The 14,566-nt window shown below is 34.5% G+C and overlaps 1 protein-coding gene across 2 annotated transcripts in view; it reads left to right on the top strand.

Moving 5' to 3' along the window:
* The first annotated feature begins 610 nt into the window (after positions 1–610).
* Positions 611–14,566, top strand: part of LOC121388551 (homeobox protein caupolican-like) — a 37,660-nt gene continuing 23,704 nt past the window's right edge. Inside the window, exons 1-4 of one of the 2 annotated variants that reach the window (XM_041519931.1) lie at positions 611–1,030; positions 1,507–1,749; positions 5,560–5,669; positions 6,732–7,081. In XM_041519931.1, the coding sequence (XP_041375865.1) occupies positions 965–1,030; positions 1,507–1,749; positions 5,560–5,669; positions 6,732–7,081 (769 nt within the window). In that variant the 5' untranslated portion in view covers positions 611–964. Of the gene's footprint in view, positions 1,031–1,506; positions 1,750–5,559; positions 5,670–6,704; positions 7,082–14,566 lie in introns of both variants that reach the window. The other variant, XM_041519930.1, reaches the window with a different exon arrangement.

Here is a 14,566-nt window from a genome sequence, read left to right as displayed (position 1 = left end):
TTTGCTTTTGTCCAATTTCAATTGCGGCGCGCGTGTCTTTGTAAAAAAAGTACCCATTTCAAAGCGGTGTGGCATTGTCACAGATATATGTTTACAGTGAACACAACATAAGGAGATTTTTTTGAATTGGCTTTTGTTAGGCGATCGTTTTTCTAGCATTACGTTTTAATGCCTCCATTGTTGTAGCAATTTGAACTCAGAATGAGAGGTTGGTGATATATATATATTTCTTCACACTTCAAGCAAGCCGGCGGAACATTTTGCTAAAGAAAGTGATACTGTTTATTTCGAAAAAAGAGAGAAAATCGAATACCGAGTATATTTCTCTAATTGGCAATAATTCTACACATTTTTCTTGTTGATAGCAAGAACAAACGAAACAATCGCGAAAAGAAAACAACACCAGGTCTTGTAACAAGTTAAAAATAAAAACATAATGAAAGAAAAAGAGAAATCGCACCGCATAATCTCTGTTGGCACACCAGGAAGGCGGGGCTTAAACAGCTCCGCTGCGATGGGCGGAGCTTGAGTAAGAAGTCCCAACTAGTCGATCAATACCGTCTGGTGACGTCAGCGAACAGAACGCCAATCGTGTCGGCTCTCTTGTAGAAACAGAAGCGACTAAAGAGCTCAATTGACTTCTCAATAAATATAGAATCATTCCATATTAATGTGAACTCGGCCCGGCCCGTGTACGGTATCTCGAAAACCATTTGCAAGACTACAACTACACACCGCCCTTGTTCAAACGATGCCTGCTAGCTCTGGAACACGGATAGTGTTTAGCCGACGCGCATGTCCAATCGCCGGACCGATGTAGTTCGTGACAGCAGCGTGCAGTGATATTGTTGTTCGACCAGTACCGCGTGACATCACAGACAGTGTTTGTGTGTGCGTGCAGGTCCTGATTGCTGACGGTGGAAAAACCGACTACTGCCGAACAGGGAAACTTGTTCTGTGTGATATGTCTTTTACCCAAATCGCTGCTGGCCTGTTACCGACCTCTGCTGTTACTCGACCAACATCACAGGTAAGGCATTAATTTCGTTTTCGCAATTTAAAAAAAATAAATTTAAAGACAAAACGTTCGCTTCAGATTTAAAAACCCCAACAAACTTTGATTAATTTTTATGTTTTTAAATAATATGTATTTGAATGATATTAGTTTAGAATTTATATAATTTTTCAGGGGTATTATTATTATTTTTTTTATTATTATTATTATTATTTTTAAATAATACTTTTTTGTTTCTATTAATTTTTAAGAATTTTATTTATTTGAATTTATATTTTTATATTTAATTTCTTCAGTATACACTATCTACATGCCATATTGTAACAATTAATTTACTTTTAAAATGTATATCATCTAAACGAATTTATTTATTTAGATCACAGTTTGCATAATTATTCTTTTACACATTTTAAAATTTACTGATAAGAAAATAATGATATATTTTATTACTATATATTATTGTTAATATTACTTTATTATTTTTTCGCCAGATGTCAAGTTCATCTCCGCCATCGGCGGCACCAAGGGCGTGTTGTGAAAATGGCCGCCCCATAATGACCGACCCCCACACCGGACAAACTATTTGCTCCTGCCAGTACGGCACCGCCCTGTTGAACTATCCCCGGGTCCCGGGACTAGCCGAAAGTGTGTACACCGCCTCCGCCTATGCAGCGGCGGTATCCCAGGGTTACGTCGCCCTAGGGGCGGAGGGGTCGGCCTTCTATTCACCTTTGGTAAGTGTTGTTCATTTCTACCTTTTTTTTTACAGGTGTTAAGAGATAACAGGGACAAGTTGTCCCGTGACTTGAGACTCGTGTGACAGATAGCGGTAGTCAAAGTGTCAGTGTAAATATTTTATGACAACCTCGTGTTACTGTACCTGTGTAAATTTAAACCCTCGGGGGAAATCTATTCCATAATGTCCATCAGTTGCAGAAATGTACATTCCTGGTTTTACAGCTTTTACAAACCAGACTTAAATACATATACATGGATATACATCTTGGTTTTCAATTTGGAAGAAATAAACTTTTAAAAAACACACCCAGACTACATGGCTATAGCTATTGTACCTGTGTAAATTTCATCCCCCCCCCCCCCCCCCCCCCCCCCCCGGGAAAATATATTTCATAATATAATGTACATCAGCTGCAGAGATTTACATTCCTCGTTTTACAGCTCAAACCAGACTTAATTTTATTTTTTTAATTTTGAAGGTATAAACTATTACTAATTTAAAAGCAAACTGCAGGGCCGTAGATAGTCGGGTGGAGGTGGAAGGTAAAGCAATAGCCGTCACTACCCCGAAGTATCCCAGAGGATAAATTTTTATTTTTATTCTACAATTTTAGTTAAACTTAATAGTCAACACTTGTTGCTCTAAATGTTATACAAAGTTGTTTTGTTTTAATGACACCACTAGAGCACATTAATTTATTAATCATCGGCTATTGTATGTCAATAAATGTCATACAATGTTATTTTAATCTATCCAAACTTCACAGTTTTTTTCATTATAAATACATCCCACAAAGCACCTTGCTGCATGTTTCTACTACTATACTGCTCCGAAGGGAAACCATGCCCTCTAGAGAAGTAACATTAGCTAGAGATGTTATTATTTAATATTTATTTTTTAAACCGCTACCGAACAAGTATGCAATTGTAAATGTGTTAAAATAAAGGGGGAAAAACAAAAAATAATATCCCGATTTTCTATAAAATGTTAATATAAATAAAACATTTTACACTCCCCCAAAAAGAGTCCCAAAAGACAACATTTCGCCTATTAGCAACACACGAATAACGACTTTTCCTTTTTATATATATTTTATGATAACCGTAATTGCGCTGTTATCAGATGGCGGTAAACGGCCCCCGAACAAACTCCATATTCCTCGGTGGGCTACCAGTTCTGTGCCTGTCCGTTTAAATGACGGCTCAATTACAAGGTGGCTCGAATTTCTGCCACGCTCCTAGCGTGACGAATTTCACGAGGCTAAATAATATTCCCATAGGCACGTATCCACAATTTTTTTTAAAGAGTGTTTCTTTTGTTTGTTTTAATCATAGATAATTAGTATATATATTTTATTTTTTCTGAAACTGACCAATATTTTTGTTACTAAATTGACTGTAGGCCTATATTTGTATAAACGTCTGTGGTCGTTAAACATGTTCATATTTTAAATTATATAGATGTTATTTTGTATAAAACAGTTATTCACACAATGTGGACATATATAATTTAAATTGTATTAAAACTAAACATAATATGGTCTTTTTTTGCGCATTTGTACAAACCTAATCATAAGCAGCGAAAAATATTAAAATGGGTGCTAGGAAGTTGAAGTGTGAATCATATAGAAAGTGCTTATTGATTATACACTTGTAAGTGGAAAATGGATATCTGTCTGAATGTGGGTGGTTTTTAGTTTATTTATTCTTATTTTTTGTTTCTTTATGTTCTTAAAAGCCCTGTTCATGCATTACGTTAGTACATAACAATTATATTAATGTGTTATAAAACTGACGTACACAGAGATGTGTTAATATGTTATTGTGTGTGGAATGCTTAACCAATAACCCTAGGTAATTCGTTTTGCGGTTAGCAAAATTCCATGAATACATGTATAGATTTTCAGCTATATAAAAATGCTGTAATTCAGTTCACATTTTACATATGTATTCCTTAACATATGCGAAGACAAAAACGTTTAGCAATTTCGTAAATTTGCTTAAATAATAAAAAAAAACCTCGTGACTTTCAGAGTGAAACCAGATACTGCATTTAACTGTTGCATTATTTGTCAGTTTAAGTAACAGGAGAGTTTTCAATACAAAACGAAAAGCGTAACTGTGACGTCTTTCAGTGTAGCTTGTATTTTAAAGTACAATACAATAGTACCAAACTGCTGAACGATTTTATCTTTTTTTTGTCTCAGTATATTTATTTTATTTACTTATTGTTATTTGTAATACATCAACTTTCATTCATCCATCGTGCTTTAGAAATAATACTTCATATGCGAATTAAAAAAATCAACTATTTTTTGCCAACATAATATTAAATAAACTATGACCAACTATGTTAATGATGACAACAGTGATTATGATAATAACAAAAAAATATAAACCGCAAAGAAGCATCCACCTGAAATGGTTTTTCATTATCCTAAAATAAATTCTATCAACATTATAATGTTGTGGTCTACAATACACACTCGGAGCTGATGCTTAAATATAATAATGTGGAAATATGTGTATATTATTACACAAATGTCGAAGCTAAACACTTGTGTGTTCATTAGAAATATTTGTTTGATTTACCATAATTTGACACCCAATAGCCGGTGTATTTTATGTGTTGGGGTGTCGTTAAACATTCATTCATTCATTAGAAAAGTATAGGCTTTGTGTCCATCTTGTTTGCACGTGTATGTAACATGTGCTCCAGTGTTGTCGTTATACAAAACAATATTTTTTTTTATATAAATGTAACATGCTTTACATCCAGTTCTCTATGTGAAATGAAGTTTTTATCTTTATCTTTGTTCTGTGTGAAATTTAAATTACCTTGAAATATAAAATTAAATTGAAACCAATGATTACTTTTTCTTCTAATTGTACTTTTAAATAGTAAAAATATCGGCAAAATGTAATACGAAATACTTTAAAATTCACCAGAGAACATGAATTGTCATAAATCCAGGGGGAAATAATTAAACCTTTGTAAGTAAGCGTATTTTATATTGTTAAGTTTTACTAATTGTTTTAGTCTGTTTACTATACGCATTTTAAATTTACTTTTCAGCATATAAATAGTATCTGTTTTTCCATTAATAAATTATGACATATAAAATCATTTTACATTTCAATATTTAGATCAGTTAAAACTAAGGTTGTTTGATATCTAACATACATTATATATATAATAATATATCTAACATAAGTAAAAATGCAACGTGTCTATTTCTGTTGCCCAATTTTGTATGTACATTGTTACTAGCATACATTTCTTCACTTTAATTTATTTCATATAAATATAGCTAGGAAAGTATGTTGTATGTTTTTAATTAATGAATATACGATAACATATTTAATGATGATATTTATAATTTTATTGTGACACTATGTTCTAGCAAAAAAAATATCTAAATATTAAAAAAACCCATATATTGAAATAAAACAATATCAAATATGTTACCCGAAATTAATAAAACTAAAATTATTTTAACTATTTAATTTGCCGGATACAATTTGTATGAAAGATACAAAAGGCGACAAAACGTTATACAAAAAGGGGAAAAAGGAAAAAAAGAAAAAAGAAAGAAAAGAAAAAGAAAAACAACCGAATAAAAAAAACCCAAAACCCAAAAACATTATCAAAAAGAAAAGAACTCCGCCCCACAAAAAAACACAAAAAAAAGGGAACTAAACAAAACAAAAAAACCCCACAACTACACCCCCCCCCCCCCCCCCCCCTAAAAAAAAACCCGTCACCAAACAACCAAAAACTAACGTTAATGAATTTTGTTTTTCAGGGAGGAGGTCCGTACGACCTAAAAGACGCACCGGAGGCGTGGCGCACACTGGCGCAGTCCGGTTTTCCATACGACCCTGCAATGGCTGCCGTGTACCCGTACGGCACTGGGTGAGACCTTGTTTACTTTACGTAATATTGGCAGACAACTTCACGAACCCGTAAAACTATCTGTTTTCGAAGGTGTTAGATCCTTTATTTGCTTTGTAACAAGCGCATCGCGTTCTGTGAAATCAATTTGTGCAGTTATATAAGATGGGTTCATCTTTGTTTTGTTCGGTCTAAGTAGTTGTTGACTCTTTGCATCGACGGGCAGTACACCGAACTTAAACAGCGGCTAGAGTTTCAACAATAACACTATCAAAAGTTGATGGTTAGCTTTGTGGGCACTTCATAGTGGAATTCAAGTGTGGTTTTATCATTTAGAAACACACGTGTGTCGAAGTATTGTTACAACTGGAGGATCGAGATAGGATGAACAATGGCCACATTTGTAATACAAATCAAATATTGTATTCCCTTTTTTGTTATAATATGAATTCGAGGACAATTTAATATTCTGAGATTTGTATAACAATAGAAATCACGCACTTAATTTCTTTGTTCTAAAATACTTAAACCTAATTTAGTTATATTTTCAAATTTTAATTTTGTTTCAACTACTGCCTTTAATAATATTATAGCCTTTGAATCCTTTAGTAACTTCTTTATACACATTTTATTTCTTTTGTCCTTTTGTTTTTCTTCTTTATTAATTTTAATTTTTTTTACAAATACAATCACAGTCTATCCACTTCAGCTAAAATAAAGCTAGTAATAGTCCATAAATCTGTTGAAACATTAATTAAAACACAAGGAGAAAGAAATCCGGAGTTCGTTATAACTTGAACATTTGAACTATCAAAACGTCCCGATAAAACGAAACAAACTCCGACATTCAACGATTGTCCCGCGATTCATTGTTAATATTTATGAGATTAACCGAAGAACCTTTTACCTTTCAATAAAGGAGAAGGAGAAAAAAAACCCTCTAAAAGACTTTTGACTTCCCTCAAGGGAATTTTTCGCATGACAGATGATTTTTCAATGGTTCTGATTTTTTTCCTTTTCTTTTCCCCCCTTTTTTCTCTCTTCCCTTCACCCTAGCTACGGCGGCTTGGATTTAAACGCAAGACGAAAAAATGCGACAAGAGAGAATACAAACACTCTAAAAGCGTGGCTGTACGAACACAGGAAAAATCCCTACCCGACGAAAGGGGAGAAAATCATGCTGGCCATCATCACGAAGATGACCTTGACCCAGGTGTCCACGTGGTTCGCCAACGCCCGGCGACGGCTGAAGAAGGAGAACAAGATGACGTGGTCGCCGAGGAATCGATCGGAGGACGGCAGCGACAGCATCGACGGTCACGGCGACGGCGACGGGGACTCCGACAAGGAAGACCACAACGACACGTCGTCGAATCTCGGCAACGCCGACGACATGGACAGGCTGGGAGTCGACCGCGGGATGCTGTCACCGGGTGAGTTTCGGTTTCGGTTTCGTTTTTGGTTTCGTTAAATTTATTTTTCTGGGTATATTATAATAAGGTTGAAGGACAATGTTATTGGCGTACACTTCATGTGTCTGAAATTCAGCCGGTACATGGGTGCAAACATAAAAAAAAGTAAAATAATACACGCACAAAGTTTATGAAAACATTGTTTTTGAATATTAAATATCATATTAACAAGAAATAACAAAATAGCAACAACAAAAAGAAAAACAAAACAGAAACATCATAAACCCCCCCCCCCCCGCAACCCCCCCCCAACAAAAATAGCAAAAAAAATATACACAGAAAAAAAAAAAAAGTAGTGGTAGTGGTAGTGGTAGTGGTAGTGGTGATAGTAGAAGTATCAGTGGTAGTAATAGAATAATAATAATGGAGAACAAAAAAGAAAAACAACATATATATATATATAAACAAATTTTGTCAGGTGTCTATTATTCCCTGCACCCCACAAAACCCCACAAACATAAATAAATAAAGGAAAAAAAAAAATAATAAAGAAAAAAAAAAAAAAAAAAAAAAAGAAGGGGAGAAAGTGCAAAGAAAAAAGAACCTTTCTCTCTCTTTCTTTGACAGTTAATTAAAATTAAAAATTATATATATACATGTATACACATACAATTTAGAAACTTGTATTTTTATCGTAATCCTTTTTGTAATAATGTAATTGTTATATAATAATTTATTCAAGGAACAACATATACACATATATGCAGATAAGTGACACATAATGAGAAAATACGGTAATATCAACTCCTACATCATTGTTTAAAAAACACGTTTGAATGCCAGTTTTATATTAATTAGTTAACAATTTAAAATATTATAATAATATTATTATAATCAATGTTTAACACTGAAGCTGATATTTATTTATATTTTGTATGGTTAAATATAAACCACTCACCCCAAATATTTCACTAAAGCCTCAACTAACTAACTAACTAACTAACTAACTAACCAACCAACCAACCCGCCAACCAACCAACCCGCCAACCAATCACAGAAATCACGCCCCTAAAAATTCCCCAAGAAATTACAATGAAAACCAACACCAAGAAGCAGCCAATAAATGTATTATTTGACATTGTAATATTGTATATTTTTTGTATATAATAATGCAATATTATTCTGATATACAATGTTTTTCAGCTACACATGCTACAAAATCAATCAGTTTTACAAAACAGCTCACACAAATATTAACTGTAACCTGTACATGTAATTAAATGTTTAATACTTTGTGTTATATTAAAAAAAATAAAACATTCTATATTCCAATTAATGAAATTTAGCTACTTATTATACCTGTAATATTATATACTTTTGTCATTAGATTTATTCCAGTTTGTACACAATTAGCTGAAAAAGATGCATTTTCATATTCATATATAAATACTCTATACAGTACTGTGCAAAACACTTTTGACTAAAACATTTTCATTATGGCTAATAAAAATCCCATTTGGCTAATTGGTTGGCTACAGATTTGTTTAGCCAGGGTGAGACCTGAATATATCTGTTATACGTGAACTAGTATGTCCACTGATAAATAAATAAATAAATAAATATTATTTTAATTACATACTAAATAGTTTATTTAAAAAGTACGCAACATAACTGAGTATTTTACTGCCATATTTACTTACATGTTAAAAACTTATATGTTTTCTTTCCAGACAATTTATTAAAAATAAAACACTTGACATACTTGGTCACAAAATAAAACTCTATGATAAGCGCCAAAAACCATTGCGAGCATTCATGGTCTAGGGTTGCGTTTCGCACTGAAAAAAGTCGCAGACTTTTATACACACCGACCACTTGGGTTTTGCATAGAAGTCGGGATATAATTAAAGCTGCAATGTCGTGTATATTTACGAGCAATAATGTCACTCATATAGCAGTTCGACGTCCTTATTCGGTGGTATATTAATATTTTGTGTATGGAAACACCGATATCAATCTTGAATAACAGCGATATAACTCGAGCTAGTGTATGGCGTGGCTTATTTATTTATTATTACATTCAGTATTTAATACGCCAATAAAGTCCACATCTTGTATGGCTGCCAGAGTCACAATAAGCAGTATACATGTTTTGCTTAGGATTTCCCTGTCACTTGTTTCAATGTTCCTGTTGCTCTCTCTTTCTTTTTCCGTAGTTTTTATTTAGTTAATTTATTTTTCCCCTTTCTTTCTTTCTTTCTTTCTTTCTTCATTCTTTCTTCATTCTTTGTTTCTTTCTTCTTCTTTTTTTCTAACTTTCTTTCAGTTTCTCTTTTTCTGGTTTTCAGTTTTCCTTTTTCTTCCTCCCGTTTTCTGTCTATCTCTCTGTCTATCTTTAATTCATTAGTCGTTTCTCTCTTTCGTTTCCTTAATTCCTTCCTTACAACCTTCTCACTTTCCATTTTCTTCTTTCATTCATTCTCTGTATCTACTTTTGTTTTCTGTATCATTCTTTCTATTCTGTTTCTACCATTACCACATCTGTCTGTCTGTCTGTCTGTCTGTCTATTTACCCTCCTGTCTGTCTGATTGTCCTCCTGTCTGTATTTCCGTCATAATTGTGCCATAATTATTTGAAACAGCCTAGATCGTCCCCACACTGTATTGTGTTTTAATATATTTCTCGTTTACTTAAATGAGCAATGTAATATTCGTATAATTATGTCATTGTAATGATATGTAATGTAACGTTATATTAGTTATCAACAACAGTATGCTCGTATCAAATATTCACATAGTTTGTTATTATGTGGATTACTAGTTGACAATGTAGTATTAATATTTGTATCAGCTATTAATTAATATCCCAGACGACAGTTATGATGTATCATTTATTAATTAATATATTGAGGTTTTCTAAACTGCTTTATTAATTTGATATCATCAATAACAAGGCTTGCTATTGATTACGAACCTTATTCTACATAAACTCTTTCCAACACGTGTTCATACACTGATTTTCACTCCATACCTTTTAATTAGTGCATTGTTTTCACGAAATGTTCGCCAAACATGTCGGTATTGCGCACAATGACTCCAAAAGTACAGAAGTAAAAGAGTTATTGTGTGACAATATCCAACATTAGCACACGCACTGCGGAAAATACTTGACGTGCTGGAGTCGAAAGAATACTTGAATTATTTCTCGATAAACGCAAAGTCCCCACAGACCGGTGTTAATTTGACGAGTTTTCAATAACCTCCCCCTCAAGGCAACGCATGCGGAATTATAGCAATTGTATTTTGTCCCGTGTAGAAATTGTTAACGGATTTTTAATCCGAGGAATGCAAACTGTCCGCAAATAAATTAACCAAATGTTTGATTAATCGATTGGTACTCAGTTTCGTTATCTGCCACAAAGACGGGAGTAGTCGCTGCTACAATTCACATACGCTCTACACACGCTTTATGCCTTTTCTGCTCGTCGCAAGTCAATTTCAGTGTTTAATTTCACGTGTAATGAAACTGTTTTTCTTTCAATATTACATAAATGTCTATTGACGAGTATGGAATATTTGTTTGCTCATTGTCGATTTAGCGGTTGTCAATTTCCTATGTAACGTAACATGAAAACCAATATGTAATTCTCCAGTTCAAACTATTGACAGATGCGTTTTTTCCACTCAAATAATCAAGTTAACGGCTGTTAGTATTCTGTGTAATATAACATGAAACACAGTGTTTATTTATCTTTTATAAACTACTGACGAATGTGGATTTATTCCTATTAATGAGTGTATGGTTGTTAATTTCCTATAAAGAATATAAACTCAATGTCAATTTCCCAAGTTAAAACTGAATTTGTATTGCGATTTCTTTCATGTTAGGCATCGAAGCAATGCAAACTCTTTTCGACAAGTATTTTTTTTATCTTCGAATTATAAGTGTTACTTAACATATCAAGTTTGACAAATGTAACGTACTTCTGGTCGTGTTTGTGATTGTAATATCTCAAAATATTTCTATGCACTGTGATGAACATCCATAAGTGCAACTATAAACCAAGTTTTATTGATCTAAGACTATAGTTTGCGACAAACTGATCTAAACGCGAAACATTAACATTAAACTATAAGGCAAAAGTTGAAGCTAACGCCGCCGTCGGAAAGGTAATTAAAAGTATTAAAACTACAGCAAAATACAAGATGTTGTTAGCGTGAGCTCTACTGCAGTTAAACTTAGTTTTTTGCTTAACGAAACCACTGGAACACATGATTATGTAAATATCGGCTGTTGGATGACAAATATTTGGTAATTCTCAAAGGAAAGTCGCTAAATTGTTTTCATTAACAGCAAGGGACCTTTTATATGCATGTTCTCACAGACAGGACAGCACACACCACCGCCTTGGATATAACAGTCGTTGTGCAATTGTGGGGACAGCGGAAACCCAATCAGATAATGAATCCACCGAGGGGATTCGATCCGACGACCAAAGCACACCAAGTCTTACTACAGACCAGAAAGGTGTTTCGTTTAACGACACCACTGGAGCACATTGATCAATTAATCATTGGCTATTGGGTGTCAAACATTTGGTAATTCTGACACTTAGTCAGAGAAAACCCTCTACGGTTTTCCTAATGCAGAAAGGGATCTTTTATATGCACTTTCCCACAGACAGGAAAACATATACCACGGCGTTTGTCCAGTTGTGGTGCACTGGTTGGAACGAGAAAATACTACAGATAATACAAACGTCGTTATTACTACCGCTTGAGGCTTTCTCGGTATCTACCATACAAAGCTGATCTCTGGTCTAATTAATGTGATGAATGGTCTGATTAATCTCTCGGAAATTATGTTTAAAAACAGAAGAAAATTCGCTACGAGCAGAAGAGTGGTAGGGATGTGGGGTGGGGTGTGGAGGGTGGTGGTGGATGTGAACCCCGAAACCCTCACCTTGCATACGCACCTGGGACATTATTTTAGAGCTGTTTGATGTCTAATATTATAAATACATGTAGTTTAAAGTTTGTTTTGTTTAACGACACCACTAGAGCACATTGATTAATTAATCATCGGCTAATGGATGTCAAACATTTGGTAATTCTGACATCAGAGGAAACACGCTACATTTTCCCTAATGCAGCAAGGGATCTTTTATATGCACTTTCCCACAGACAGGAAAGCACATACCATGGCCTTTGACCAGTTGTGGTGCACTGGATATTATAAATAGCCTGAAATTTGGTTTCAGGAATGGAAGAGAAGAAACACGCCGATTATTCCTTCAAATTAACACCAACATTTATATTTCAACATTATCAGGGCAACAGTCTCCGACATACCAGCTGTTGGGCACAGGTGGGGATACTGTAAGGTGACGCGAGCGCCCTAACCATTCGTCTACACTCAGTATCCCATTTCTAATGAGATAATCAGAAATCCGATATTCCGTAATCACCACAGCTGATGCGTCCTTGCTCATGTGTTAAACCCGCATCCGGTTCCGGGACACGCGCTTGTCTGTGGGTCAGTCCGACATGCATACAGTCGAACCCGATATAGACGACACCCTGTATATAACTACCACATGTCTGTACAGAACATTCTTTATCAATTATCATTATGTGTCTACCGACTTTCATACAGGTACATACGTCCGTATCTACACACACACATGCATATATACACACCCATCCGTTCATCTGTCCATCCGTCCGTCCGTCCATCCATATGTCTACCTACCTATTTACATACTTATTACATAAAGCGAGACAAATACATACCTACACCCATCCATCCACCCGTCCATCCATATGTCTGCCAACCATAACGCACTTTATTAACCAAAGCGAGACAAATGATATATACTGATGGAAAGAAATAAGGGAACACATCGAATTGCGGACCAAATTTAATTCACAACTAGCATAGTAATGTCTGTATTTCATACCAAGTTGTAATGTGGGATTGGGTGTCTGTAGTGTTGAATGTGCTGCCTATATGTTCCCAGTCAACTTCTAACAATACGAATTGATTTTTGATGCAGTCATTATTTCTTGTTGCTATCTGTGTGATCCTTTATTTCTTTCCATCAGTATACATTTACAAAATAGTGGTATACTGTATATGCAATTATGTTGATATAATATTTGGTGGGCATGTAAATCTTTACATTTTATAAACAAAATTAATAAATATTTTAAATCATCATACAACTTTGAGACTTCCCCCTTTAATACTGCAATACGAATTGCGCGGACTGCCAATCAAAGTCCATAATATTTGCGTTATGAAAGTCGACCAAATTTAAAACACGTCAAATAAAGTAGTATGTCTTTAGAATGAAAACACCTTAAAAACAGAAATGAAAGAAGTGTTTTATTTAACGACGCACTCAACACATTTTATTTATGGTTATATGGCGTCAGACATATGGTTAAGGACCACACAGATATTGAAAAGAAACCCAGGGGCCCGGCTTCCCCCTAAATGTTGCAACAATTATAAAAAAAAAATTTTTACGATCCCTTCCAAACCTCCCCCAAAGTTCCATTGGCATTTCGCCTCATGTTATTGTCCCCCCCAAATGGATTTTCTGGATCCGCCACTGTAATGTTTTTTTTTTTTTTTTAAATTTTTTTTTATCAACATTTACCTTTGACCTTATGCGACAGTCCGGGGGGATTTACATGTCTCTGACGAGTACTTTATGTATTTTGTTGGACTTAAAGGCATATAAACTGGACTTAAGACCTGTCACATATATTCACATTGTTATAAGCAAGCGACTGTTCGTGTCTGAGAATGAAGAATGTTGTAGTAGGAACTGTTTTCACGGAACACTTTGACCTCATTTAGGCGGGATTATAGTCCGATCGGTAGAGCGCTAGTCTGACGTGACTGGGTCGCAGGATCAATCCCCCTCAGTGGACCAATTATTTATGTTTTCCAAGTCTTAACCAGTGCTACCTGACTTATATATCAAAATATGTGGTATGTGCTGTCTTGTTATTGGGAACGTGCATATAAACGATCGTCTGCTGCTAATGGAATTGGGGGTGTTTTAGCTATTTTCTCTAAGACTATTTGCAAGAATTAGCAAATATTTGTGATCCAATAGCCGAATGATTAATCAATCAATCTTTCTCTAGTGATGTCGTTAAACAAACTTTAAACTTTGACTTCACTTTGTTTTTATACTTGTTAAATGTTCTTAGTCCCTTTATAACAGTGTATGATTTTTCTCTTTTTTTTTTTGGATTTCCTTAAACTATACTGACGGAAAGAAATAAGGGACGATATAAAGAGTAAAATCAGATATTGGCTGTAGTTAAAACCCTCATCCTCAGTGTCAAGAAGTCCACTGTGTGTTACTCACAGTCAGTCCCGCACTTCTGACATTCAGTTCCATAGAATATGTTTGTTTGTTTTGTTTAACGACACCACTAGAGCACATTGATTTATTAATCATCGGCTATGTGATGTCAAACACATGG

The sequence above is a fragment of the Gigantopelta aegis genome, chromosome 14 (genome assembly GCF_016097555.1).
Source record: "Gigantopelta aegis isolate Gae_Host chromosome 14, Gae_host_genome, whole genome shotgun sequence".
In the NCBI taxonomy this organism is placed as follows: domain Eukaryota; kingdom Metazoa; phylum Mollusca; class Gastropoda; order Neomphalida; family Peltospiridae; genus Gigantopelta; species Gigantopelta aegis.
Note: the sequence above shows the minus strand (reverse complement) of the source record. Positions and strands in the feature narration are given on the sequence as shown.